This window comes from Pseudocercospora fijiensis, assembly GCF_000340215.1.
Source record: "Pseudocercospora fijiensis CIRAD86 unplaced genomic scaffold MYCFIscaffold_7, whole genome shotgun sequence".
NCBI classification, from domain to species: domain Eukaryota; kingdom Fungi; phylum Ascomycota; class Dothideomycetes; order Mycosphaerellales; family Mycosphaerellaceae; genus Pseudocercospora; species Pseudocercospora fijiensis.
Window position 1 is genome coordinate 2,744,687 of NW_006921538.1, and position 27,614 is coordinate 2,772,300.

General features: G+C 47.7%; 6 protein-coding genes across 6 annotated transcripts; 4 read left to right on the forward strand and 2 right to left on the reverse strand.

Moving 5' to 3' along the window:
* Positions 1-439: 439 nt before the first annotated feature.
* On the forward strand, positions 440-1,357 carry MYCFIDRAFT_177307 (uncharacterized protein; the record flags this gene model as incomplete). Its single annotated transcript, XM_007931131.1, has 8 exons — positions 440-465; positions 511-565; positions 603-755; positions 801-977; positions 1,008-1,136; positions 1,159-1,164; positions 1,222-1,281; positions 1,313-1,357. The coding sequence occupies 8 exons, from the start codon at positions 440-442 to the stop codon at positions 1,355-1,357; spliced, it is 651 nt and encodes a 216-aa protein (XP_007929322.1).
* Positions 1,358-1,426: 69 nt separating this feature from the next.
* MYCFIDRAFT_177308 (uncharacterized protein) lies at positions 1,427-1,893 on the reverse strand (the record flags this gene model as incomplete). Its single annotated transcript, XM_007931132.1, has 4 exons — positions 1,427-1,435; positions 1,473-1,704; positions 1,731-1,848; positions 1,884-1,893. 4 exons carry the CDS (start codon positions 1,891-1,893, stop codon positions 1,427-1,429), a joined length of 369 nt encoding a protein of 122 aa, XP_007929323.1.
* Positions 1,440-5,001, forward strand: MYCFIDRAFT_156116 (Serine/threonine-protein kinase; the record flags this gene model as incomplete). Its single annotated transcript, XM_007931133.1, has 3 exons — positions 1,440-3,032; positions 3,096-4,780; positions 4,832-5,001. Exons 1-3 carry the CDS (start codon positions 1,951-1,953, stop codon positions 4,999-5,001), a joined length of 2,937 nt encoding a protein of 978 aa, XP_007929324.1. The 5' UTR covers positions 1,440-1,950.
* Positions 5,002-5,861: 860 nt separating this feature from the next.
* Positions 5,862-7,452, forward strand: MYCFIDRAFT_212044 (uncharacterized protein). Its single transcript, XM_007931134.1, has one exon. The coding sequence runs from the start codon at positions 5,938-5,940 to the stop codon at positions 7,219-7,221; it is 1,284 nt and encodes a 427-aa protein (XP_007929325.1). The 5' UTR covers positions 5,862-5,937; the 3' UTR covers positions 7,222-7,452.
* Positions 7,453-8,033: 581 nt separating this feature from the next.
* MYCFIDRAFT_212045 (uncharacterized protein) lies at positions 8,034-10,183 on the reverse strand. The gene is made up of 2 exons (XM_007931135.1): positions 9,827-10,183; positions 8,034-9,777 (listed from the first exon to the last, which is right to left on the reverse strand). Exons 1-2 carry the CDS (start codon positions 10,137-10,139, stop codon positions 8,225-8,227), a joined length of 1,866 nt encoding a protein of 621 aa, XP_007929326.1. The 5' UTR covers positions 10,140-10,183; the 3' UTR covers positions 8,034-8,224.
* Positions 10,184-12,721: 2,538 nt separating this feature from the next.
* MYCFIDRAFT_78104 (uncharacterized protein) lies at positions 12,722-14,176 on the forward strand (the record flags this gene model as incomplete). The annotated part of the gene is made up of 1 exon (XM_007930746.1): positions 12,722-14,176. One exon carries the CDS (start codon positions 12,722-12,724, stop codon positions 14,174-14,176), a length of 1,455 nt encoding a protein of 484 aa, XP_007928937.1.
* Between the last annotated feature and the right edge of the window lie 13,438 nt (positions 14,177-27,614).

Genomic DNA, 27,614 nt, shown 5'->3' on the forward strand with positions numbered 1-27,614 from the left:
TCTTCTCGCATGATAATAAGACACTCTTGCCATCGCGACGCAGTATCACTGGCCGGTGAGTACGGGGTGCAAGCGACAGCCGAAGCAAGAGTTACACAGCGTGGGCGGAGAGCGGCGTTGATTGTTGTCGCGTACAGCAGCAAGGCAGCAAAACCTGCTTCGGCTTGGATGCTGACCATTCGTTTGGAGCATACTCGAGAATGGGAGATGCACTCAACAACCAGTGATGTGGCAGGCATCAACAGCGGCCTCACTGTTGGAGGCCTCAATGCCATAGCTTCCTGTTGTGTGACTCACAATGTGTGCTTTGTCTGGGGCCCGCCATACAGATCTTTATGCGTGCCTGCGCCTTTGGAGGCATACAAGCAACCGTGCCGTCTTTCTGCAAGCTTGCAACAACAGGGTCGGCCAGCTTATGATTGCGAGATGAAGCGTTGAAATGTCGCTACCGGTCATCTTGGGCCAGTGAGAAGGGGGGTTTATTCGGTAGCATGTGATGATGCAGCGCAGTCACAAGGACACCATATTAACGGACGACAGGCGCGTTCAGGAATGGAGAAGGGCAGTAGAAGATAAGAAGAGATAACGTTCGCGCAAATCAGCTCGCACAGTCGGTTGTTGTGCAGATTTGCTCGCCGCGGCCAGATGCAGATGCAGTCAGAGTACATACCACTGCAGCACAGTACAGCTTATCTACAAGAGCGGAGTCGCAGCGGGCAGTCGGGACCAGCTTCGAAACATTGGAAGCTCAGGCAGTGGGAGCGTTAGTAGGTCGAAGGCTCTGCTAGGCTCGAGGTCAGAGGGAGAACGGCGAGGGTCTGGTGGGGATGATGTCTCGGCCGGAACAGCGCCAGATCCACGGCGCGGCAATGCCACGCATATGTACAGTATGTATGTTCTCGGACATGGGAGTTCTGCTGGTACGTACAGCGTGGACGGATGCAGAGCCGCAGCGATACTGTATACATACCGAGAGAGTGCAGCAATCGACATGGGGATGACGCGAGCGGTACGGTATTCTACTGAAGCTTCCGCGCGTGATCTTCTTGGTTTCGAGGCAATTGTCATCGCGCCATGGCATGGCCCAGCACGCAAACATACCGCGCCATCGCGACAGAGCGGACGAGCGCATTGCCGTTGCCGCTGCCATTGCCTCAGTTGTATGTGACGGGAGGTCTAGGATGAAATAGCAGGTGTCGAATGCATGTGATTTCACCGTAGTGTAAGGCGTCAAGAAGTAGAGGCAGCGGAGAAGGCTTATCGCGATGGATAGCAGAAGCAGTCTAACCCGAACAGGTGAGGTGAGCTCTAGAACTACTGTCTGTATCATGCTCCATCACCTCCCAGGCCTCCGTGACACCTGCGCCTACACCTGCGCCTACACCTACGCCTACGCCTACGCCTACGCCTACGCCTACGCCTACGCCTACGCCCTCTCTCACAGCTTGCGCAACTACTTCGCTTCTTTCCACCATACTCTTTTCATACTGCCGCGCCGTCTTGCGAATAATCACCCCGACCACCACAAAGAGCGCTGCTTTGACGTCGTTGCTGCCCTGACCGACGCACAGACGCGAGCGAGCCGCGGTCACACGTTCGAGTCCACGCCAACTCCAACTGACGACTGACGCCTGACGACCGCCTACGCCTCCGCCAACCATCACGAGGCGTCTGTCACACTTGCACACATAATCTCCTTCAACGCTCAACCACCACTGTCAATCATTCACCAAAGCCTCATGTCGTCCTCTGCATAGCCACCAGCCTGCCAACCCATCCCATCGTCCACCGCACCGCACCGCACCGCCGCCAAGCCAGCACCACTCCCCACCAACGGACCATCGCTCGCTCACTTCGCACCCCATGCATCCGAACGTCAAGACTGACGCTCATCTCGCTATTTAGGCCATCGCGAACCACAAGAGGCCGCCTTGTAACATCGCGGCAGTCATGGCCGCGCCCAGGCCTCCGCCCTCCTCCTCGACGCGGCCTCAACAGCCCGAGATGGAGCCTGACGAGGTGATAGGAGAATTCCGTCGAGGCAAAGAGATTGGCAAGGGCAGCTTTGCCACCGTCTACCTGGCTCAACATCGCAAGAAGAAGTCCTATGCCGCCGTCAAGGCTGTCCAGATGGCCAAGCTGTCTAAGAGACTCAAGGAGAATCTGGCAACCGAGATCGAGATTTTGAAAGGCCTCAAGCATCCGCATATCGTTCAGCTATTCGTCTGTACAGACACGCCTTCATACATCTATCTGGTCATGGAATACTGCCAGCTCTCCGACCTCGCGCAGTTCATGAAGAAGCGGCATCAGCTCCCCAACTTCCCAGAAACTGCAGAGATCTTTCGCAAATACCCCAACCCCGAGTTTGGAGGCCTCAATGAAGTTCTTGCACGTCATTTTTTGAAACAGATTGCCAGCGCTCTCCAGTATCTTCGCTCGCACAACTTAATCCATCGCGACATCAAACCCCAGAATCTACTACTTAATCCTGCACCTACATTCATGGTCAAGCAGAAGCCGGAAGACGTGCCGTTAGCCGCCAGCGAGGGCTCTCTTACTCCAGCTTCTGGCGTTACTTCTCTTCCCATGCTCAAGATTGCCGACTTCGGCTTCGCCCGACATCTTCCATCCACCTCTATGGCAGAGACTCTTTGCGGTTCACCGCTTTACATGGCACCGGAAATCCTCAGATATGAAAAGTATGATGCACGAGCTGACCTCTGGTCGACTGGTACTGTTCTCCACGAGATGGTTGTTGGGAAGCCGCCCTTCAGGGCACAAAATCACGTTGATTTGCTACGCAAGATCGAAAAAGCCAACGATCTCATTGTCTTTGACAACAAAAACATGACTATCAGCCGTGGCATGAAGGACCTCATTCGCAAGCTCCTGAAGAAGAGTCCTGTGGAACGTATGACGTATGAGGCTCTGTTCAATGATCCTGTGGTTGTCGATGAGATTCCTGGTCTGGCGCCCGAGGATAAGCCGCAGGAGAGGAGCGCTCACGAGACTCAAGCAGCTGTGGACGAGTTCTCGGAGCTAAGCAGGAAAATGGCCAAGGCTATGGAGACTTCTGTGACCCCAACGCCGAGATCTGCACCGGAGCCACAGCTTCAAGCCCGACGCTCTCAAGATGAAGTCGCCGGCCGTACTTCGCGAAAGTCGTCAGAGCAGGAGTTCCAACAACGTAAGGCAGATGATATGGCCAGACGGAAGTCGTCATCCGGCAGCCAAAATCAGCCCGAGAGTGCTCCTTTGAAACGCCAGCCCAGTCAGCGAGAGCGAGAACGAGAGCCGCGTAGACCAAGCATTGTCGCACATGTCACTGCTCCGGGACGTCAAGAACCCCACCAGCAGCAAGTACCCATGACGAGCGCTCCGCCGATACAGAGACGAGCTAGCAGATCTTCGCCACTGGCTGGCCCGCCCTTGGTCCGCGAACCGACTATGGAGGCAGAGAGCTCGAAGAACGAGCGTGCCGCTCGTGAAGCTCGTGAGCGAACTGCGCAAGAAGTGGCATTCGAGAAGGAATATGTGGTCATCGAGAAGCGCGCAGTCGAGGTCAATGCATTTGCAGATGAACTGGATGCGAACGCTCACTTGATCGGTCATGGCTCGTCTTCAAACCAAGGTGCCGTGGTACGCCGAGCAACGACCCAGGGTCAGCCAGCTTCGACCTCAGGTGCTACACCGTCAAGCCCATCACGAGCCATGCAAGTGGCGACTGGACGAACCCCGCACGCTCGGGGCGGGTCCTTTGAACGACGATATGGCCCTTCGCCGCAGTCTGCCACGAACATGCTGACCAAAGCATTGAACGCCGCCAATGTTCGGCTATTCGGAGCGCTAGGAACTTCGCCACCCTTCGGCAAAGGACAATCTCCGCCTCGTGGCTACACTGCATTCCCAGCATACCCATCTCCACCTGCTGCTCTTGCTATTGGCGATGGCAGCGATACATCGAAGGGACCGGTCGACGAGGATACCAAGCTCGTCCGCATCATGGAAGATGCAGCGCATCGCAGCGATGTCATCTTTGGCTTTGCGGAAGTCAAATACAGGCAGTTGCTGCCGGCCACACCTTCGTCCCAGGATGCACTTGGCATCCAGCAGATTGGTGCACAGGATAGCGATTCAAAGGGCGACGATGAAGACAAAGACATGACTACGGTGGCGATCATTGGCGTGGCAGAGGAAGCTTTGGTGCTCTACGTGAAGGCTTTGGCAATCTTAACCAAGACTATCGATCTTGCTGGGTTCTGGTGGAGCAACGAGCAGAAATCACGAGCAGAAGGCACTTCTTCTTCATCCTCGCCGCAGACCCAGGTGGCCAATCGCATTCTTGCAGTTGTGAAGTGGTGCCGCAATCGCTTCAATGAATGCCTGGAGAAGTCGGAAGTCGTCGGACGTCGATTGCAGGTTGCGCAGAGACAACTTCCGGAAGACCACCCCAGCCATCCAAAGCACCATGGTACCGAGTCTGGCACTGAGATCGCCACATCAGCCGAACACATCCATATCACTAGCGGTGTTACGGCTGAACGACTGATGTTCGACCGTGCAGTGGAGATGAGCCGTGCTGCAGCTGTCAGCGAGCTCGTGGGAGAAGAGCTGAACGACTGCGAATTGGGTTATAAGACAGCCGTCATGCTGTTGGAAGCAGTGTTGGAGAGTGACGACGAGCCACTCGTTCGCAAGCCAAGCCAGAAGAGAGACAAGGCTGCGGACGAGCGTGTGAATGGCATGGAGACCGAAGACAGGCAGACAGTCATCAAGCGTGAGTGCCTTGAGCCTAGCTGAAGCGTTATTTCGACTAACACGTGAACAGTCATTGATGGCGCGCGAGCTCGTCTGCATGCGCTCAGAAAGAAGATGCATGCCGCGCAGCAAGTGTCGGCCAAGCGTTCGAACACGAGCGGTACAGGCACGCCAAAACCAACGAGCATTTCATCCCCGGTGACAGCGACACCGACCATTTCGAGCACACCGCCGCGATGACAACAAGCGCAAAACGCACACGCATGGAACAATTTCGATATGTTTCAAGTGACGATACGACGGCGCACAAGACATTGCGCCTTACAGACTGCGAACGACTAGATCTTTTCACATACTCATGATCAAGGACGGGCACTTGAGCCAAGAATGGGCATTGGCGTTATCCTAAACGGGTTCTTTTCGGGTTTACTGGGAATAGGACGGCAGGGCAATTGAGGTTTGCTTTGGGGACAGCCCGAGGGATTTTTTTGTTTCTTACATTTCTCACACATCGAGCCTTCGACGCTGTTGAATAGCGGGAGGCAATGTTGATGGCTGGCTACCACACACAGAGCGACGTGAGACAAGATTTGAATGGAGGCGCATATGGCGGGCAGCATCGGAGGTTTTGGACTGTCGAATGTTATATTAAGCGGGAAAGGAAGGGCGTCGAATTGTTGATTCTAGCATACTCTATGATACCACGTCACGCACGCCTGGCACGGCGGCGAAAGAAACTCCCGGACTGGACGGGAGAGAATGAATTGATATGATGGGGGGAGGAGAGGAGGGGGGAGGGAAGGGGAGGGACGTCTTGGCTGTGGATTAGAAGGATCTTTCCAATAGCAGTGTCTCAATGAAAATAGAGTCGAATAATTGGTATGTCTTTGACTGGATCTGATATGGAAAGCTGTGTGGTGAAGTCGAGGTACAGGCCCTTGTCGTCGATCAGGTGCATGCGGACGTCATACGGCAAGCTGGAGCTGCAGCACGCGCCCAGCGACCGGGGTGTCGGCGTTGAACTCTCAGAAATCTTTCAACCGCAGGTCACGACTCACCAGACTCTTCATAGCAACGCGCTCTTCCTATCTCTTCCCTCAACCGCTCTCTCGCTTCTTCCACACCACAGTCACCACCAAACTCGCGACCAGAACCACCCCAGCCTTCGCTACCACCATGACTTCCCTCGCCGTCCACTCCACCAAACACAAAGTCTGCATCGTCGGCAGCGGCAACTGGGGCACTACCATTGCCAAGGTCGTCGCCGAGAACACAAAAGAGAACTCCGACGTCTTTGAAGAAGAGGTCCAGATGTGGGTGTTCGAAGAACAAGTCCACATCCCAAAAGACAGCAAACACTACGACGCGGCGTCCGAACTCTGTCAAAAACCTCAGAAACTCACACATTTGATCAATGCCCTACACGAGAACGTCAAGTATCTGCCCAGCATTCCGCTACCGCAGAACATCGTCGCCAACGCGGATTTGGTGAAAGCGGTGGAAGGAGCGACGATCCTGGTGTTCAATCTTCCGCATCAGTTCATTGGAAAGATTTGTGAACAGATCAAGGGAAAGGTCGTGCCGTTTGCGAGGGGTATCAGCTGTATCAAGGGACTGGAGGTGACGGAAGAAGGTTGTGATTTGTTTTCGGATAGTATTGGACAGAAGCTGGGCATTTATTGTGGTGCGCTTTCTGGAGCGAACATCGCGACGGAAGTGGCGCTGGAGAAGTTTAGTGAGACGACGGTGGCGTATGATCCTCCGCATATGGATTCCCAGCGACCGACGCCCGAGGGTACGCCAAGTACTTCGAGGAGAGGGAGTCAGGAGGGATTGGAGGTGACGATTAACGGGGCAAGGGTGGAGGGATTGGAGAAGGGCAAGGGTAAGGTGAAGTTGGTGAGTCTGCCGGCTGAGTATCCTCCGCTCAACCATGCAAATATGCGGAAGCTGTTTCATCGACCATACTTCCATGTCCGCATGGTACACGACGTGGCCGGAGTGTCGTTGGGCGGAGCTCTCAAGAACGTCGTCGCTCTCGCTGCAGGCTGGGTCGATGGACTAGGCTGGGGAGACAATGCCAAAGCCGCCGTCATGCGAGTCGGAATCCTGGAAGAAGTCAAATTCGGCAAGACATTCTTCTCCAACTCCTGCCGCACCGAGACTTTCACGGAAGAGTCCTGCGGTGTGGCCGACATGATCACTTCTTGCTCTGGAGGTCGAAATTTCCGATGTGCGAAGATGAGTGTGCAGGAGGGCAAGCCGATCAATGAAATCGAGGAGAGGGAACTCAATGGACAGAAGTTGCAGGGTACGAGTACTGCGCTTGAGGTCAATGCGTTCTTGAAGAAGCAGAAAATGGAGAAGGAGTTCCCGCTGTTCACGGCGGTCTATCATGTTTTGCAGGGCAATAATCGTCCCGAGGATATTCCAAAGTTGATCGAGCCTGCGGATGAGTAGGAGGAGTCGGAGATGAACTTGCACGAGAAGAGCGCATGACAAGGACAAGGCAATGAAATATGAAAATTTTATGCATGATAGCGAGGCGTTGTGGGACAAGGGTTTGGTAGGATCACCTATAGAATCCTGCGAGGGAGCTACACGTAGACAGTTGCCTTATGAAAGGCAACACTGAAATGATCGATGCATCTGATAGACCTACGACCAATACGAAAGTTGATCAACTACGCTACACTCTTCGTTCCCCGTTCTGCAATCCAAGCTCTCTACCACCATCCCCCACCATCCCATCATGCACCGCGAAGTTTTGCAAAGAGCAAAAGCTTCGCTCCGTATCTGCGATATATCATCCGGTTGGTTGTTGGTGAATAATCAAGTCTTTCTCACTACCCTACCTCCACTCAGTCGCTTCCGCTTGTAATCTCGTGTATAGTGTGACTTGCTTGCTACGTTTTCGGTTCTCGGATCTTCTTGATAGATTTATTACATCGTAGCTTTTTCTAAATTGGACTCTTCCTTTTAACTTGGAACTCTTCTTGGTGGCTTTGGTATTATACTACTAGGTAGGTTGGTTGGTTGGTTAGTTAGGTATACCTGCTCGTCGTATATAATGATCGTGGGATGGATGGAAGGAAGTTGTGTATAGTGGGTAGGTAATAGAGCTAGTACTAGAAGATTTGAATTTTATACTTTACATTTTAGTGTGCTTTTGTAGGCTAGCTAATTGATACATCGTAGAAATCGGGGTGTATAATAAGACGAGGCAATAGATGTATTCCTAACGATGGCGTGGATAGTAATAGGGAAAGCATCGAGTTGAACTTCTCGTTCGCCAACATAATAAGTTATTATTATTAGCAGGTATGCAAAGTCTGACCCACTTTACTAGGTCCGTATATCTTATCTGTCCTACATGTATATACTCTTTCTCATATCCTGTGCATAGATATGTCGCAACTCATCAATCATTACCCTTCCCTTCCCTTCCCCATCCCTCCTCCCCTCACTTATTCCGAACCCCAACCACACTCTGCGGATTCCTAAAAACATTCGTCGGATCCCAAACCCCCTTGACCCTCTCCAAATACCCCAAATTCCCACCCCAATACGCTTTCTGCGGATTTTGTAACCCATCATCCACATACCCGGGATACGTACTCTCATCGATCGCCTTGGTACTGTTCATGACAAGCGCATTCAAATTCGTCAAGAAATCTCTGCTTGCTTTGCTCACGGGTCCCGAGAGATTTACTGCGTAGGACTGTAGCCACACCAAAGCGTCACGATGCCAGTATGCGGAGGAGTCTGTGGAAAACTCATTGATTGCGCCGCCGGCGAGATCGAAGAGCACGAACCAGAGCGGTGTGCCCTTGTCCGTTGAGTTGAGGTAGGAGTAGACGGAAGCGATGGTGGCGGGAGACATGAGAGTGCTGTTGGTGTATTTGAGAGATTTTCCGTAGAAGTGGCCGGGGGTGTGGGAGCTGAAGAGGGCTGAGAATAGGGTGGAGAATTTGGTGCCGGAGGGGAGAGCGGTTATGAGGGGTGAGGAGGCGGCTTCGGTTACGAGGGAGAGGATGGAGGTGAGGTTGAGATTGGACAGGACCGCTCCGGCGATTTGGAGGTCGGTTGTGTTGGTGAGGATGTCGATGAGGCCGGAGGTTGCGAGGTGGGAGAGGATGGTTGGGAGTTGGGTGGCGTTTAGAGTGGAGCCGAGGGCTTTGAGCGTCGTGCTGTTGGAGGCTTGAATGCCTTGCAGGATTGCTTGGGTGTTGCCGGATTTGAGCGCTGGGGCGAGTTTTTGGATTCCGGATATGAGTTCGAGGACGATGGAGGAGGGGAGTGATGGAAGCAGGGAGAGGAAGCCGGTTGATTTGAAGTCTGACACTAGAGCGATCGTGGCCGTGAGGTTGAGCTTGTCCAAGACACCGAGAAGGGCTGAGGTTGGGATAGCCTGAGAGGTCAATGCGCTCAGTCCGACTTTTGAGAATTCTGCTTGCGTGCCCATGAAGTTGCCGTTGATCAGAGAGAAGCCTTCGTAGACGTAGACAGTTGAGCCGAAGGAGTGGGATAGGTTCTTTTGTGAGATGATTGCTTGCCAGGCAGAGAGAAAACGTGCCGAGGTGCTGAAATTGCCTGGGATCAAGTAGGAGTAATCGATTTGCTGAACGACATCGTGCGTCTGGATCCAGAAGCGCGTGACAATCCCGAACGACCAGGCTGCGCCTCGGATGGCGAAGAAGAGATCCGGATGTTGTCGTTGGTTGGCAATAACAACAGCACCATTTGCTATCACAACTTCTACTTGCACGATCTGATCAGAAGCAAGTCCGTGTAGTCGTGATCCTGGTCCCAGACCACCAATCGTGAGATGACCACCAGTGCCTACAGATGGAATTGAACTGAAGATTCCCAGGGGTACGGGTACGGTAACCCCCATTCGGACAGCACCCAGGAGGTTACCGGATCCAAAGCTTGCGAACTTTGTCTGGTCATCGTACGCGAAGTCATTCAGGTGTTCGAGACGGATTGACAAAGAGCCATTTGCTCCACCCAGACCTGGATCGAGGTTAGTGTCTCGTCAGACTGAAAGTGATGTGTTGCTAACCAAAGTTGAGATAGCTGTGACCTCCACTCAGCGACTGCACAGCTACGCCTGCCTTGTGAGCGCATTGCACCAGCGCTGAGACCTCGTCAACGCAGGTAGGAAAAGCTATGGCTGAGGGAAAGTAGATGTGATCCAAGTTGTACACATTAAGATCGGTCTGGTAGTTGGCAGTAGTCGGAAACGCATAGAGGCTCGAATTGCCATTCACGGCAGCTGCGATACAGGAAGTGTATGCATTGACATCAGGATGTCCAGGCAATGCAGCAGCGAAGCTGACTGCGAGGCCAACCAGAAAAGAAGAGGTTGCCAGCATGATGTATCGAGTCACTCGAGTAGTCCAAAGCAAGTGAACTTACAGCAACAGCGAGTGGTGAAGTCTAGAACTACCGGCCGACTTTTATGAACATTTGGAGTCCCTGGAGTTGAGGTCCGTGTCTCGTCACCTGCCTGCTGTATTGCATGATGCCGACCAAAGCCTAAATGGGCCGGGCCAGCAGCGAGTGCCAGGCCTCGAGCTGCTTCTGAGGTGACGGTATGCAACGGTAATTACCGCTAGTAAGTGGCCAAAGTAATCCAGCCCCCCGGCTGTAGAGCAGCCTCGACCTGCCAAGCAATAGCCGGTCCATGAGACTGCATACTGTCCGAATGGGATACGTGCTCGCTTACAGGTGAAGGTCTTCTTCTGATTCGTCTCAGGTACACTCGAGTGTCCCTGCAAGTGAATCTTCACAGTGGCAACCCCGATTCTCGATGAGTTTCTGTGCTAGAAGTAGCGACAACTCGATAACAAATTCGGCTTCAAAATGATCCTGCCGTTGTCCAAAAGGCCTGGAAGTAGTGCTAAGATCGTGAGCCATTGGAAAAACGGCTTGTTCGGCATTCCTAAGCGAGGCTCATGTGGACAATAATTCGTGTCATAGCTGTTCTGGGGTGCACACGGCCGATGACAGATTGGTCCATTCCGGCATTTGCGAGCCCCAGGAACACGTTCCTGATTTAGCACCAGCCCTGCTCCCCACGAGGTCTTGGAAGTGTCGATCCTAGTCAGAAACCGGGTTGACTGGAAATTGCTTTTGCTTTGGCCACTGACGCCTGCGCCGTGAACGTGTGTGAAAGACAATTCTAGACTGGTTTCAGCGGCGTGATCACGATGAGTCTTGGTCCTTGGTCCGTCCTGGTGGATGTCACCAAGAGTGGCAATTCTAATGATGCTGGCGCGAGTTATGGCCCGTCTGCTGCGAACTTCCGCATCCTAGTCTCGGAACTCTATTGAAGAGATATCCGTGATCGTGGCATCGTGCACACGCCACACGGCAGAAGGTTGTGTCCAGCTATACATGACAGTGCAGAGCGGTTTGACCGTTTGACCGCATTTGTCGACTTCTGTAGCGGCCGCGCCGAAATGTGAACGCTACCGGCTGCATAGCTGAGTTCTGCTTGGGATGGGGAATGTCCAGCGTGTCCAGAGCGGACAATGATGGACTAGGTATGGAAGCCAAGCTTCCCGATTGACGTCGGTCAGCGAACGATTCACGAAGCATGAAGGTAGCACTTATGCTCAACTAAGCACAAGCCTTCGTGGAATCGTGGCTTTCGTCATCGCAATCGAGTGCGATCGCAGAGGTTATCAACCCATTTCACTGACCCGATACTCTGTCGAGAGTAGCATAGCCCTAAGGCCTTGCGAATGTGCGACTTTCAATGCATGATCCTCGTCGATTTCGTGGTCCAGACCTGCATACAAGAGCACATGTCTTCCTTGAGATAATGCCTAAGCGGGTCAATCAGATCTTCGAACCAGTGTGTACTGCGAGCACAAAGATATCCTCCGCCCTCCAAGTCGCCTTCGTAGCATTGCACAGATCTGCCACATGGCAAACAGACATGCGATTGTTGTCCATGCCGAGTTTCCTTGAGTCTTGTTTCGCCTCTTGCTGGAATAAATCCGGCGTGCCTGGTCCGAATTGACCTTGGCCTTGGACATGTGAGAGTGACGTGTTGTTCGGTCAGCCGGAGGTGAATGGAGACGCAAGCTTCATTGATGCCATCTCCACCACCATCAGCAGTCACAACTTCGGTATCTCGGCCGACACAACTGCTCTGCTCAATATCATTCCTCCATGACTTGATGGCATGCGAGGCAGCGATGTGTGAGGATCGACATACACGTGTCTTTGGGTCGTCTAGGACATGAGTTGCGACGCTGCAGTCTGCACATCTAATCGGAAGACAATTGGCTATATGTGGACTTCACATCACCATAGGCCGAGCAGGAATCAGTGATGCCCTCAAGACTAATCTATGTACAATCTAGCACAAGCATGCTTACAAAATATTCCTTCTCAGCTCGGCGAATTCTTTTTTGCCGAGCCATCCGCCGCCGTTGAATAACTCCTCCGAATGTCTCCCTGGATCTCACCTTCCGAACGTATTCACGCACATCCAAGGATGACCGAGACAGTTCGGAGAAAACATAAACGGCCACGCCCACAAAGTAGTTGTGCCGTCTGTCACAAGAGAAAAGTTCGATGCGACAAGAAGCTACCTTGTGGTCCGTGCCAGAAGCATGGGTGTGCAAACGAATGTCGATTCGACGGACTTCCCGCTCAGAACGGAGAGGAGCCCAGTCTTGCTATTCATGAGAGCGATGAAATCGATGGTCGGCGTGGTGGGCCGCAAGACAATACTATCACGCCCCCTTCAAATGAGACTACCTCGCACAGTCTATTGACGCCGGAGATCCTCACGCCGCCCTCACGAAGGCAGACTTCGGCCAGAGACATTGTACAAGATGTGCCTTCTAGCACTCGTTTCGACACCCACAACTGGCCTACCAATGGACCGTGGCGTGGTCGGACGCATACATCCGGTGTCTTGCAGCACTTGGATCCCATCATGAGCTACCTTGGCAGTGACTGGACGAGTGGCAGCCAGCTACATGACGATGGAACCATTCTCAGCCGAACGCGCGAATTGAACAAGTCGGCTGACACCTTTAAGTCAGTCGGCGATACCCTTTCAAGCAACGTCTACGATGAGATGGCCCGCGTCACGACCTCCTGCGATCTCATGGTACGATACTTTGACACCTGGGATGCGGTATTTCCGCTGGTAGATCAAATCGAGTTTGGAAGAGATTATAACGTCATGCTCGCGAATCCGCGAAGCGTGCCAGTATGCTTCGTACTCAAGGTCTTGGTCATGCAGGCGCTCGCAAATGCGACTTACCCTGCGAATGAAGCACCCATATCGAAGGAAACGGTCCGGAGATGGCTAGACTTAGCATCAGCGATACCTGTGTCTGCGATGGCCTTCGGTGAAATTCACGTCCACTCGGTCCAGATGTTCACCCTCATCAACTTGGCTGATCAAGTGTTGTCTCTCGACTCCACAAGCGGCTACATCAAATCGGGAGTAGTCGTGCGCTCTGCCATGATTCGCGGTCTGCACTTGAGTGATGGCGTAAGGCTGTCCTCACCGGAAAGTGGTATAGACGAGCAGAAACTTTGGCACAGCATCGTTGAGGTTGATCAGCATGCCTGCTTGGCCGCTGGGATGCCACCTTCTGTGCCGAATTCATTAGCTGATCAGACATCCATCGACGCATCTTCCAGCCAGTACTTCGGTCAGGAACTAGACCAGACGAGTCTCCAAACACTTCTGGCCAGCACTTTACCAATACGACAGAGAATTCTAACAGTTCTCAACGGCGAGAGAAAGCTGCACTTTGAACAAGTCGTGGAACTAAGCGGCGTATTGACGCGAGCCTTCGCTCCCGTTTCGACACGAGAAGACGTCCCTCAAGCTCAGAAGACGTTCCAATACAAATACATATCGTTCGTATATGCCAGATTCTTAGCTGCGCTACATCGGCCTTTCGCCACAATGAGCGATCCCGCCTTCTACCTCTCGCGAAGCCTCGCTGTACGACTTTCCAAGCGCTGCCTTCGGGAGCTGTCAAGAGCATATAAACGGCGAGGAAACGTCGACCACTTCGATGCCCTGCTACCCGGTAACGGTATCATGTTCCGTTCTGAAGCATTGCAAGCGCTCTTAGTCTGCTGTCATGAGATGATACGAGAAGACAATGCAATGCAAATGGCTCTTTCACCGCCAGACGAGGGTCGTACTTCTGTCATGGAAGCTATCAAGGACTTTTTTGGGATAGCCGAAGCAAGGGTGCAGCTGCACGAGCTTCCAGAGCGATTCTTCCTGGCACCCGCAATGGTATATGCGCATACTCTCGCAACAGCACGTAGCAGACCGGATTCTGAGGACTACCGAAGAGCTATGGCCGAAGCTGGACGTGAGGCGTTGCGGATTGTGGATTATCGTGCTTGCACGACCTAATAAAAGCTATTAGTGGCATAAAAGAGAACTCATATAGAACGATATAGCGTCGACGAAGGTTCCGGCGCACTTGCACAAGTCGCGATGGTAGCTATGACTTCCCTCTTCATGCTCCGCGACTCCCAAATGTCCCCCCGTGATCATAGTAGGACCTCCCTCTCGACGAAAAGCCAACATGGCTCCTGCGGCCGTACGACTCCAAACAGACCACGATGTTTACATGTACATGTAGCTTTCCACAAACCCAGCTCCATCCATCACAACCCAAAATCTCCAAGCAGCCTACATAGCAAATCCACCATGATGTCCTCCACCACCTCCTCAGAATTCCACATCCCAGCAACCCTCTCTCCACCCAAAACCAGAAAAAACTCCACCGAGCAAGCAAACAAACCCCCCAAACTAAAATCAACCCTCCTACTAACATTCCCCATTCAATTGTCCCTACTAGTTTAAACAACTACTCTAACAAATAATAAAAAACAAAACAAAAAAGTCTATACCCTAGAACCCCACTCACAGGCAGACCCGAAAGAAGTTTACAGACTCGAAACGGACTGCTATAAAGTCTTATATATCTTACTAATTCTACTTCTCTCGGAAATTCTCCGCTAAATCAAAGCCTACTAAAGCGCCTAGTATAGTCTATAATCAATTTAATTAATCTAGGACCCCCTAGATTAAATTAGATTACTAGGTGTTAGGGCTAAAGAGGCTATACGTGATTAGTATGTAACTAGGCTAAGTAAAGCTAGGGTCTCAGTGCCTTAGGTAGGGCTTAGCGCTTAGCAATAGGCTAACTTGCCTGCCTTCCTCCCTCTCCTCCTAGCTCCTTATCGAATACTACTCGTACCTACTACTACCCTATCTACCTGCTAATATACCCTTCTTATATAGTATTCGATCTACCCTTAAAGGGCAGTAGCTAGATAGTCCTTGTTTTAAGCTTTTAGCGGTATAGCTACAAAAACTATCGATTTAACTATATTACGCCCGAAGAACGGGACCTACTCGTACTATTCTACTAAGAACAACCGTACTAATTATTAAGCAAGGCCTTCTATACGGCCTATTATACTAAGTTAAGTATACTAGACCGATATCTACTAATTCCGCTACATCCGTATCTTAGGGGCTAACAATATATTATTAGTACTACCCCTTATTATAATAGCCGGCTCGTTACGAAACAACAACCGTGCTGCCGCTAGTAGCGCTAGCAATAACAACGCTAGTAGTATAGTGCCTAAAGTGCCTACTAAAGCACCTACTAAAGTGCCTCCTACCGAAGAGCCTACTACTAAGTCTGCTAAAGAAGAACCTACAATTCTAGGTAATAATCTAGAATTGCTTATTAACGACATTCTTAACAACATTGTTAATCGACGATATAGCTAGCTAGCCTTTAGCCCCTAACTAGTAGGGAGACTTTAAGAAGCCACTTAAAATAGGCTTACTACCCTACGTTAAGAACAATAGCTAAAGGATAATCTCCTTAAGATTCGCCGCCTATAGGAAGCCCTAACAACTACTGCTAGACTAGAACTAGTAGCAGGACCTTCTATATAAAAGAAGGATGCTAAGCTTAAGGACTGCACTGTGTTTAATAGCTCTAGTCGAAAGTAGTACAACGACTACATTCGTAACTGTAAGCTTAACTAGCGAAACGTACTAAGGGCTCTTCTAGACGACTATTTACTAGTTGTCTACGCTATGCAGTATATAAATAGCGACCTAAAACGCACCTAGGATAACTATTTTAACTCCCTCGATAATTAGACCGCTATCTAGTAGCAGACCTATAAAACCATTATATTAGACACCCTTAGAAACCCTATACTAAGATAACAATACGCTTAGGACTAATACCTCCGAGCTAAACAAAAGACTAATTAATCGGCTCGCTTATTTAAGGCCTATTTAAAGACCCTCGAGGACGATTTGCTAGCTAAGACCGACTCTATCTAGATTTCCGAAATACGTCCTAAATTGCGATAGGAATTGGTCCTTAAATTAGACCGCCGTCGTGTGTTCGAATAGACTAATCTAATACGCATTCAATTTATAGTCGAAGTAGAAACAGCTAAACGAGCTATCTAGCTTTAATAACGACTAGAATCGAGGATCCGGCTAGCTAGTACTAATCGCGGCAATCGTAGTAGCCGCGGAGGAAACTAAGGTTCCTACTATAACAACAATGCTAACAATAGGAACAGTAACGACCGTAGAAGAGGTCGTAGCCGACGGCTATATAGAGGAGGCCGCGACAGGGGTCGTAGAAGGGGCTCGTATCCCTATAATGCTAACCGCTCGGCTAATAATAGTAATAACAGCTACGGCAACCTACTAACCGGATTGAAGTGCTTTAACTGTAATAGCACTAGCTATCTCCTAGGCTAATGTAACAAACCTAAGGACTAGGCCCGAATTAACCGTACTTCCGCTAAGCATAGGAAGCACCTTTTAGCCGCTAATGCTACCCCTATCGGCTCTTTTAACTAGTCGAAAAAAGAATAAGCGCCGCACTAACTGTTAGCCTTATACGGCGTAAAACTATCGATATTGTGCTAGCTATTATACGTACCTGTCTTATATAGGATACGCATAGAACTACCTATTAAACTAAGGTTATACTAGATCTAGGAAATTCGGTTAGCGCCCTTATTAATTACCGCCTAGCTAAGCAATTAGACCTCCGACAATTGCCTAGAACCGATATGCCAACCCTTGCTTAGTTTAATAACGCTCGGCACTTAACCTATAGAGCCTACTATATTCCTATAGTTCTAAAGGACGACCTCGGCAATAAGCGTTTATTAGACTTTACTACCTATATAGTAGATATAGACAACCTCCTATCCGATATTGTTATTAGCAACCCTGTTCTTAAGTACTATGCTATAGTTATAGACTTAGGCAGTTAATAGTAGCGATTTAGGATCGCTAGGAGAGAGGATATTAAACATATTAACATTAGCGAGTGCCCTAACAATATTAAGGTTCTGTTTATTAGTACCCTAATACTAGCCTCCGCCTTAGCTAATCCGACTACCGACCTGCTCGGTAGTAATAACGATAAACCTATGCCCCCTAATAGCATAGACCCTAAACAGCTTACTCGCATACCTTAGCCTATTCGAGAAACCTATATTAATATATTCAAACACTACCTAGTATCGACATTGCCTATATTTAAAGAGACTAATTATAAGATTAATATTATAGAGGGCAAGGAGGTCCCCTTTAGGCCCCTCTATAACCTTAGTAAACGAGAACTTGCTGTATTGCGTAAGTACCTAGATAAGAACCTAGCTAATAGTCGGATTTAGTATAGCAACAGCCCTGCTAGTATACCTATCCTATTCGTACCGAAGAAGGATAGTAGCCTACGCCTATATGTCGACTATCGTAGGCTTAACGCTATTACTATTAAAGACCGCTGTCTACTTCCGCTTATTAATAAGACCCTCGACCGCCTTTCTAGGGCCTACTTCTATACTATACTAGACATTAAGGATGCGTACTATCGTATCCTTATTCGCAAGGGCGACGAATAGAAGACGGCCTTCCGCACTCGCTATAGCTATTTCGAGTACTTAGTTATACTATTCGGCTTAGCTAATGCCCCTGCAACATTCTAGTCCTATATTAATCGGGCCCTTTCGGGCCTATTAGACTATCTCTGTATAGTTTACCTAGATAATATCCTAGTTTATATACATTTACCTAATATTGCAGAACACTAGGCCGTAGTACGTAAGGTCCTCGACCGCCTATAAGCCTATAGACTGTATTACAAACCTTCTAAATATACCTTTGCTACTAAAGAGGTGTTATTCCTTAGCTTCCTTATTTTAACCGAGGGTATTAAGGCTAATCCTAATCGGATTAAAACAATTACTAAATAGCCTATTCCTACGTCTATTAAGGAGCTTTAATCGTTCCTCGGCTTCGCTAATTTCTACCGCCGTTTTATTAAGGGCTATTCGAGGTATATAATACTATTAACTAAGCTTACTAAGACTAAGGCAAACCCTTCTAGAGAGTTTAGGTAGACTAATAAAACACAAGCCGCTTTTAACGGTCTAAAGAAGCGATTTACTAAAGTCCCCTTATTGTACTATTTCGTACTAAGCAAGCAGATCCGAATTGAGACTAACGCTTTACAGTTCGCTATATCGGCTATTATGTCACAGCAATCAGATAATAACTATTACTAGCACCCGATTGCCTTCTTTTTACGAAAGATAATCGATATAGAACGTCGATATAAGACCTACGAGTAAGAGCTCTTAGCAATCGTAGAAGCCTTTAAGTATTAGCGCTACTATCTCGATAGTACTTAGTACACAATTCAGGTCTATACGGACTATAACAACCTCCGTAGAATTACGAAGGTTACTAGGGTTATAGGTCGATAGGCTAGATAGGCCGTCTACCTCGCTAGGTTCGATTTTAATATATTATATCGGCTAGGCGTAAGCAACCCTACTAATAGCCTATCGAGGCGACCTAATTACGACAGCGAGACTTAGTACATTAATTCATTGTTTCTAACCCTATAGTATAAGATTGCTATAGCCCGTATTGTTAATAAGTAAGCGTAGGATAAGCGGACTTCCGGACCCCGCGGCGGTAACAAATACTATAGCGGAGTTATCGTTCTTCTAGTGCGCGTTAGAAAGGACGTAGATCGCTCGAGCTATAATAACTCGATTGAAGATATTGCTATCTATAGCGATAGCACTATAGAAGAGGTTGCAGTAGTTCCGGCTACTAGTACTATTAGATATATATAATACGTACCTCGTTCGATAGCGAGGGTGCTATTAAATAACCTTATAAATAGGGATAGTTAATCGTTTATAGATAAGCTATTACGTGCTTAGCAGAGGGACGCCTTTACTATCGAGCGCATTAATAGGCTTGTAAGTAGGCGAACGACTCGATCTAGTAAGAGTAATTAGTCGATCGACGACAAAGGTTACTTAAAGTTTAAGGGCAGATACTATATCCCCGCTAAACAATCGATTAGACAAGAGCTTTTAAAGCGACACTATAATAGTAAGCTTGCTAGTTACTATAGTACAGAGAGGTCGCACGAGCTGCTATCGCGCATATACTACTAGCTAAATAGTAAGCGGTATATAAAAGAATATATATAGACCTATGCAGTATGCTAGCGTATTAAAGCACTAAAGCACCTGCTATTTAGCGAGTTGTCTTTACTTCCTGTTCCTAGGAAGCTATTTATAGAGCTTATAATAGACTTTATTAGACCCCGCAGTGGTTCGGTTTCCGAACCACCAAACGTATATAGTTTGGTTTCTTAGCGGCGAACTAGCTCCCTGGTTCCGGTTTGGTTTTTTCGAACCATATAGATTCCTAGTTTGAACTAGAGACTATATTGGTTTTACTACAAGGACACTCTTATTCGACTGCCGGCCACGATTGCCGGCTATAATAGTAACTCTATTACATTTACTACGCTCTTTTGCCGTTGCTAGGGCGTGGTTGCCGTTGCTAGGGCGTAGTTTTGCTATAAGGACACTCTTATTCGACTGCCGGCCACGATTGCCGGCTATAATAGTTACTAGGTTGTATTTACTACGCTTTATTACCGTTGCTAGGGCGTGGTTGCCGTTACTAGGGCGTAGTTGCCGTTACTAGGGCGTAGTTGCTGTTACCGGGGCGTAGTTGCCGTAGTTGCGAAAGCTTACCTATATAACGTTACGTAGGCGGTAACAATTAGGGCTTCGCGACATTCTTATACTTTTAACTTCTTCCTCTATACCTATACCGACAACAACTACTATACGCTACGCCCCCGCCCCTTTCCCTTACAATAGTAAGAGAGAAGCGCGCCGCGCGCTAAACAGAAGATGGAACTAAAGACCGCGAGTTTATTTTACCTAAGCGTCTAACCAAAAAGCGTAAGACTAAAGAGGAGTACTCTACGAAGAAGAATTCCGTACGAGACCGCGAGAGAAAGGACAAGATAGATAAGGATAAAAGAGCTAAGGATAAGAGAAGAAAGGCGCGGAATAAGGTATTCTATCGATAGCTAGCGCCTATAGAAAAAAGTGAAGGTTGGAATGAGAAGACAACCTAAGAGAAGGCTAAGAGGAGGAAAGAATTGCGGCCAGTTTTCGAGCGTGAAGTTTTAGTAGCGTAAGTCAATCTAGCTAGCGGCCGTAGCTAGTAGCTATAGCCGGCAGCCGTAGCCGGCAGCTATAGCCGGCATATTTTTCTTTAACACGTTAACTAATAGCATTCAGACCTGTAGTCGCTACCTCTATCGATACGACCGATAGTAACGGAGATGTTTAGATAGCCGAGAACAACAATGCTAGAGTTTAGGATGCCGCGATAGAGCTTAATACTGCGAATAAAGGAACTGAAAAAAGCGAGGAGATACTATACGTCGATCTAGTAACAGGTATAGTCTTAGGGCCTAACGCTATAGACGATAAGCGCTAGGAGTAGATCGAGCACAGTTAAAGAGACGAGATACTAGTAAAGGGCTAAAGCATAAGTCCTATCAATCTAGAAAATTATAGTTAAAGCTACTACGAAAAGCTAGCAAGGATTGGAATCGAGACTAGTCGTCTTTATATCCTCGATATAGAGTAGAAGTTTCTTTATTAGTATTGGAGCGAAGCCTTTGCGTCTATAAAGGCAAAGTAGCTTACGATTAATGCGATCGGGGCTAGGTATCTAGGGACGGCAGAAGTATTACTATAGGAGGAAGGGGTACAGGTAATTATTCTATGCTCGGCATATGTAGCCGGCGTTCGTAGCCGGCAGATACTAACAGTTAAATAGAAAGCGTTTCTCGAAGGTAGAGTGCTACTGCTACATAAAATCTTTACTAAGGCAGAGAGGGCTTATATCCGGAATCTAAGCTGCTAGTAGGATAGGTTAGCGTTGGAATTCTCTAAATCTCTATATAAGCCTCCGAAGGATTACCTATTTCAGCGATACGGCTTTATCTCGACTACTCCGTAGGTACCCGAAGAAGCTCGAGCGCTCTTTAAGGTCTTTACTAAGAAGCGGAAGGAGTTCGAGGATTAGGATTGGTTAATAGAGCTGTTAGTTAGTCTTAGGTTTCGTAGTTAGACTCGGCCTAAGCATTTGCTTATCGAGTGTCTTATACCGAAAGAGGATAGATTGAGACTAAAAACGAGCTTGGATTCGTTAGGTATAGTAGCTCGGTTCCGTTAGTGGGAGAGAGCCGCCGTATAGAAGGCAAAATTTAGGTAGTTAGGGTAGCTAGGAAAGAAATTCTAGTAGTTAGGCTAGCTAGGGTAGCTAGGAAAAAAAATCTAGTAGTTAGGTAGCTAGGAAACAAAAAAAAAAGGTGGCTAGCTATTTACTGCCTAGCTGTTCCTAACGATACGATACTATAAAAGAAAGGGTGTTTCTCTATAGCTACTAGTATACATCTACTACTCCTAAGTCCTTACCTTACCGTACGAAACCTCAAAACATGCCGACCGACATTGTTTATATACTAGGCGCTATACTAGGAAGGGTAACAACGAGACGACAGTCGAAATAGTCTAGTATACGAGCGAGATTACGACAACGTCGAGAGGAGGTCGTATACTTACCTTCGAGCCTATCGAGTCCTAGACGACGATTAGGGCTAGATTCATCCTCTCCGAATCCTAGTAGTAGGAATTTATTATAGGGTACTACTACCTAGTCCTTACCTTTACGGAGTCTAAGTAGAAGGTTGTTCGGAGATATAAGAACATCGAGTATTAACCCGGAAATCTTCGAAAAGGCTGGCTAGGCGTATCTTTAGAAACCCGAGTATATAGAGCAGTTCAATCAATGGGTCTATAAGATATAGTTCCCTTTATACTTACGTTCGAAGGAGTATAAACTCCGGAAGTACTCGATGCGATAGGGGAGTAAGGAGCGAACGGATACATTCTAGAAGTTCTTTATAGAGGGGGCATTGCACCGTTATACGACTTCTCGACTTAAAGGTTAACTAGTAATTGTCTATAACTTCTGCGGTTCAATCTTAAAATACCCGAAACTAGGGGATAGGAACTCATCGCCTACGAACTATCTCTATTCTAAACGGTGTCGGGAATCTTAAGGAGAGAGGAGAGTTAATATAGATATAGCGTTCTAGAAAGAGGTATATCTTCTAAAATGCCGGCTATAGCTGCCGGCTATAGCTGCCGGCTACAGATTCCGGCTACCTAAATTAACCGTAGAGATCTAGCTAATTATTATAGGCTACGCTTAAGGAAGCTCTAGGATTAAAGGCTACCGATTTCTCCTCCGAAGACTTCAAGCAACTAGTAAACGAAATGCTAGCTATAAACGGTCTTCCGGAAGACTTCTACGAAAGGGAGTCTATATAGAAGACATACCTATATCTTACAAACTACCCTCCCCTATTTCTCGGCGCGACAACCTAGCGTATTATGTTCGAAAAGAATAAAGAGGCTACGTTAGACGACATTCGGGAGATCCTCCGTAATACTCGCCGAGTAGCTATTGCTGTCGATAGCTAGTTAAGCCGGACTATAAGAGCCTCCTTCCTCTCGATTATGCTATACTTTATTAATTCGGATTAGAAACTCTAGGAACTTATAATCGGATTCCCTGAAATTCTAGGTTCCTATACTAGTAAGGACATAGCGAAGCTTGTCTATACGGCAATAGACAGGGTTAGCGTAATAACGAAACTAATCTCGATTACTACGGATAACGCTAGTAATAATCGAACATTGCATAAGGCGTTGTATATACAATTCACTCGCATATGTCTTTGAAATTACTAATTATATCGATAGGGTCGAGTACGTAGAGGAGATTATAAGGTCTACAATCTAGCTTAATCTTCCGAATGTTAAGCTCGCTACGATTCCGGATACGTACGACAATACGCACGATGATAACGATGAAGAGGAGCCTATTAATAGCCCTAGCCCTATTAAATCGGAGCCGACGTCGTTACTAGTTGCATCCCTATAGAAGTTTCCCTACCTCGCTTATATAGTTCAAATCGCGATCCGAGCCCTCTTTAAGACGCTTAAAATTGCACTATTAAACGACGACTAATAGAAGATCCTAGATAAGGATAAAGCAAAGTCGAAAGTCGAGAAACTCATTATAGCAATAAGACGGGATAAGGTAGAGAGCCTCGCTCTCGTTTTATATAAGGTATAACTTTTGTCCGTAGCCGGCACCTATAGCCGGCAACCTAGTATAGTTCTAACTCTTTTTCTCTAGCTTCGTCGTCTAGTAATATATACGAACTCGAGCTTATAGAGATATAACCGATTCGAGGCTATTTAAAAGAACCTAATCGAGCGCCCTAAAACCGATGCCTAGAATATCGCATAGAATAAGCGATAGCAAAAGCGGCCTCCTTAGCGCCTACTCCGTTTTACCTAAGACGTTAAGACCCGGTTCGATTCGACTTTCTATATAGTTACGAGGGGATGTACTTTACGTACCGCTCTCGAGATCTATTAGAGTTCCGAGGGTATTGAGTAGCTCGGCCTTACCGCCGCCGAATAGCGCTAAGCAGAGTATCTCGTCGATATTAGTAAGTATTACGCGAAGGTTACTACTACGATTAGAAGAACCCGAGGACCGACGATCTACCTTGTCTTTGCGTACTATAACTAGCTCTTTAACGAGCTCGAGGAAACCGTAGCTAAGCTAGCTAAGAAGAGCGTTCCCTAGAAAGTAGCTATAACGAAAGCTATAGACACCTCCTATACTAAGTTGCATAAATATTACAGTGCTACCTTTAACTCGTTCGGGGATATCTATAGCGTTACGTACTTGCTCAACCCGGTAGAAAAGGATATATACTAGCAGAGGCCGGAATAGAAGGCGGACGAGGTATAGCCGAAGCATTACTAGACTATTCTAGAAAAGATGTTCTACGAGCGTCGGAAAGAAACTAGTCTAAATGCAGCTCCTACAAAGAAAAAGAAGGTTTAGAAGGCTCCGACATTATACCTGTTTCGTAGGTAGGAAGTAGAGGCAGAAGAGGAAGCAACTACTAAAGTGAATAAGGAAGAGTTCGATCTCTATCGGCGCGCGAGTAAGTACAAACCCGTAGGCTCGGAAAGAGGGCTAATAATCTCCAGATCTTACCGGTCTTCTAGACGAATTCGGAGACGATATTCTCGCTATATAGTAGCGGTTAGAGCCTAAGTTTCTAACGATAGCGTCGGTCGCTCGGGACGTCCTCGCTATCCCGAGCGTAGGCATAGGCTGTAAGAGGTCTTTTAGTATCGCTCGTTACTAGGGCCGCTTTAATCGAACATACTCGCCTACTACCTTCGAATCTATTATAGTATTCCGATACTATCTCCTCTACTAGAATCGCTAAGGCAGGTTACTAAAGATTATACTAAAGGAGTTGATCGAGGAATTAGAAAACCTTAAGATCGAAGAAACCTAGGAGCGCGAAGAGAATGCGAAATTTAGTCTAAGCGAAACCCTAATTAGCGATAACGAAGAGGAGGAGGGCGGAGGCAGAAGGCGATACCGGGTCGAGAAGCGGAAACGTATATAGGCTTAGAGCAGCTTTAAGGAGACGAAGCGTTTACGTACAAGGTAATATAGCCGGCGTATATAGCCGGTATATGTCCGAAATGTGTTTCGAATTCCTAGGACCTAAACAGACTAGTTGCTATAGCAACCGACCCCGCTTACCTGCAGACTATTTCTAATTCTCTGTTCGCTCTTCCTCTCCTTCTTCCCTTTCCCTACATTCTTAAAGACAAATATGCCTTAAGGATTCGGCTCTTCGGGCCTTCCTAAGCCGGCTACCTCCCCTTCCTTAAGCTACTATCCTTTATTCGAATCTAACGATAACCTAATAAGGCGGTTTGATAGAAGACTATTTGTTCTAGAAGGTAAGAAGCATTAATGTCTCCCTACGATTATATGCTTATTAATTTTCTAGGTCCTACCGATATGCCCTCGTCGCCTAAACGCGTAGATGAATATCTTTAGAGGCTAAAGGGCAAGGGTAAAGCAAGCTAAGCATAGGGAGACCGTAGCGAGAACGAGATATCGGAAGAGCAAGGCTCTCCGTAGTATATACGAAGGAAGGGGGTTCCTCGGAAAATAGTACCGAAAAACAAGAAGGCTATAGGTAGATAGGAGAAGGCTAAAAAGAGTAGGCGGACGAAGACTATCGCGAAGAAAAGTTATCTTTCTATTAAAAGAAAGGGAATAAGGCAGGACTCGACGACAAAGAAGCGGCGCTTTAAACTAGGTACTATTGCCCTTCGCTAGATCCGGCTTTTCTAAAACAAAAGAGGGACCGAGCTTTTAATCCCTAAGACTCCCTTCTAGCGACTCGTCCGAGAAATTACATTAGATTTTCGGTCTAGTATGCGATTTACGGCTAAGGCGATTAGTGCTCTTTAGGAAGCTACGGAGGCATTTCTCGTAACCGAGCTTAAGCTTTTAAACCTCCTTGCTATCTATACGAAGCGGGTTACTCTTCAAAATAAAGATATACAGCTTCTAGCTAAAATTCGGCGTCGGTTTACAGCGGATTAGTTGGAAATTGTATTTAGTCGTTAGATTAACCTAGGAGGAGGCCCATTTTCGCATCCTTTTGCCGGCTATAGGTGCCGGCTACATTTCTAATTTTATCTCCGCGCCGTCCCTAAATCTAAGGTACGAAGTAGAAACCTAGCGCTCTATATTTACCCGGCTCTTACAGAGACGAGCTATATTTAGATTAGTTTCTTCGCATATCGCGACCTAGCGGGTAGTAAGCGAAAGGGCGATAGAACGTTTATAATACGTCTCTATTTAGACCTAAAATACAAAGGTCCTAAGGAGCCCTAGCATCCTAACTATAAGGAGATTCTTTAGCATTAGCACTTTAATCCTCTATACTACGAGGTAGATAGCAAGCCTACGAGAGAGAAACTTTAACGAGAAATTCTCTATAATACGTAGCGCTATTGTATAGCTATAGATGCGTACTAAGTCCGGCAACTCGAAGAAGAATTGAGATAGCGTATTAGCGACCGAGGAGGAGATCGATAGTATACTAGTAGAGTCGAGGTCTTACAAGCGAAGCACAAGATAATATAGGCTCTTAGTCGTATAGAGTAACGTACTATATAAATAACTAGGCGTGCTACTCTTATTCACTTACGACCTATATCCTAGGATGCTCTTATCGTACTTTTTATACTCTTTTCTAATACCTTACCTATAATCGCTCCGCGACAACCGAGTGAATATAAGCTATAGGATTTCCGCTCGGTACCTTAGCCTTCGAGATACGGCGGAGTTGATTCTCTATAATACGTAGCGCTATTGCATAGCTATAGATGCGCACTAAGTCCGGCAACTCGAAGAAGATTTAAGATAGCGACCGAGCAGGAGAATAATAGTATATTAGTAGAGTCGAGGTCTTATAAGCGAAGCACGAGATAATATAGGCTCTTAGTCGTATAGAGTAACGTACTATATAAATAACTAGGCGTGCTACTCTTATTCACTTACGACCTATATCCTAGGATACTCTTCTCGTACTTTTTATACTCTTTTCTAATACCTCACCTATAAGCGCTCCGCGACAACCGAGTGAATATAAGCTATAGGGTTTCCGCTCGGTACCTTAGCCTCCGAGATAGGGCGGAGTTGAATTTAGAGCGATAGCCGGCACTCGTAGCCGGCACTCGTAGCCGGCATATAGAGACGGTAGTAGGCCTTTTCCTGCTAAATGACTAGCTTGTTTAGTATAGCCTACCTGATATTTCTTATATTTACTAGCAATAGGCCTAGGTTACTTATAAGATTACTATAGCTAGTAAAGGCATTACTAAAGAATATCTATACTATAGTAGGATACTATTATCACGCCGGCTATTCATTAAAAGGAGGCTTTCGCCTATTACTATACCGGCTATATATGCCGGCTATATTTCAAAGTCTGCCGTACCTGCCTTTTTTAGCCGTGCCTGCCTTTTTTAGCCGTGCCTGCCTTCTTTCCTTACTCTAACGTTACTATAATATAGGCTTACGCGAAGCTTACTCTGTTACCTAGCGATACCGCGATACTACCGCTATATTCAACCTTCGTATCGATATTTATACCTCTACGCTCTATATCTACTACCTCCGTAATACCCTCGCTCCGCGCGCGCCTTCGTACACCTTCGTAACGCACTTTTTTCCTCAATTCGACGACTTTTACAATAGCGAGTCTACTTAACTAAGTTACGACGCCTCGCAAGAAGGGACCTACTACTTCTGCGGGTCGCAATAAGATCGGAAATAGTAGAACGAGTATAGTACATTAACGCAAGATAGCTGCTGCTGCTACCGCTAGCTCCGGTGCTAGAAAGGGCGTCGCGAGTAAGGCTCCGCGTAAAATAACGGCGGGCAAGGCTCCGCGCAAGACAACGGCGGGCAAGGC

Excerpts from the sequence above, each read along its gene's own strand:
- MYCFIDRAFT_212044 (XM_007931134.1), top strand. The coding sequence starts at position 5,938 with ATGACTTCCCTCGCCGTCCACTCCACCAAACACAAAGTCTGCATCGTC.
- MYCFIDRAFT_212045 (XM_007931135.1), bottom strand. The coding sequence starts at position 10,139 with ATGCTGGCAACCTCTTCTTTTCTGGTTGGCCTCGCAGTCAGCTTCGCT. Across the intron at positions 9,778-9,826 it reads TCACAGCTATCTCAACTTTG|GTCTGGGTGGAGCAAATGGC; the intron begins GTTAGCAACACA and ends ACCTCGATCCAG.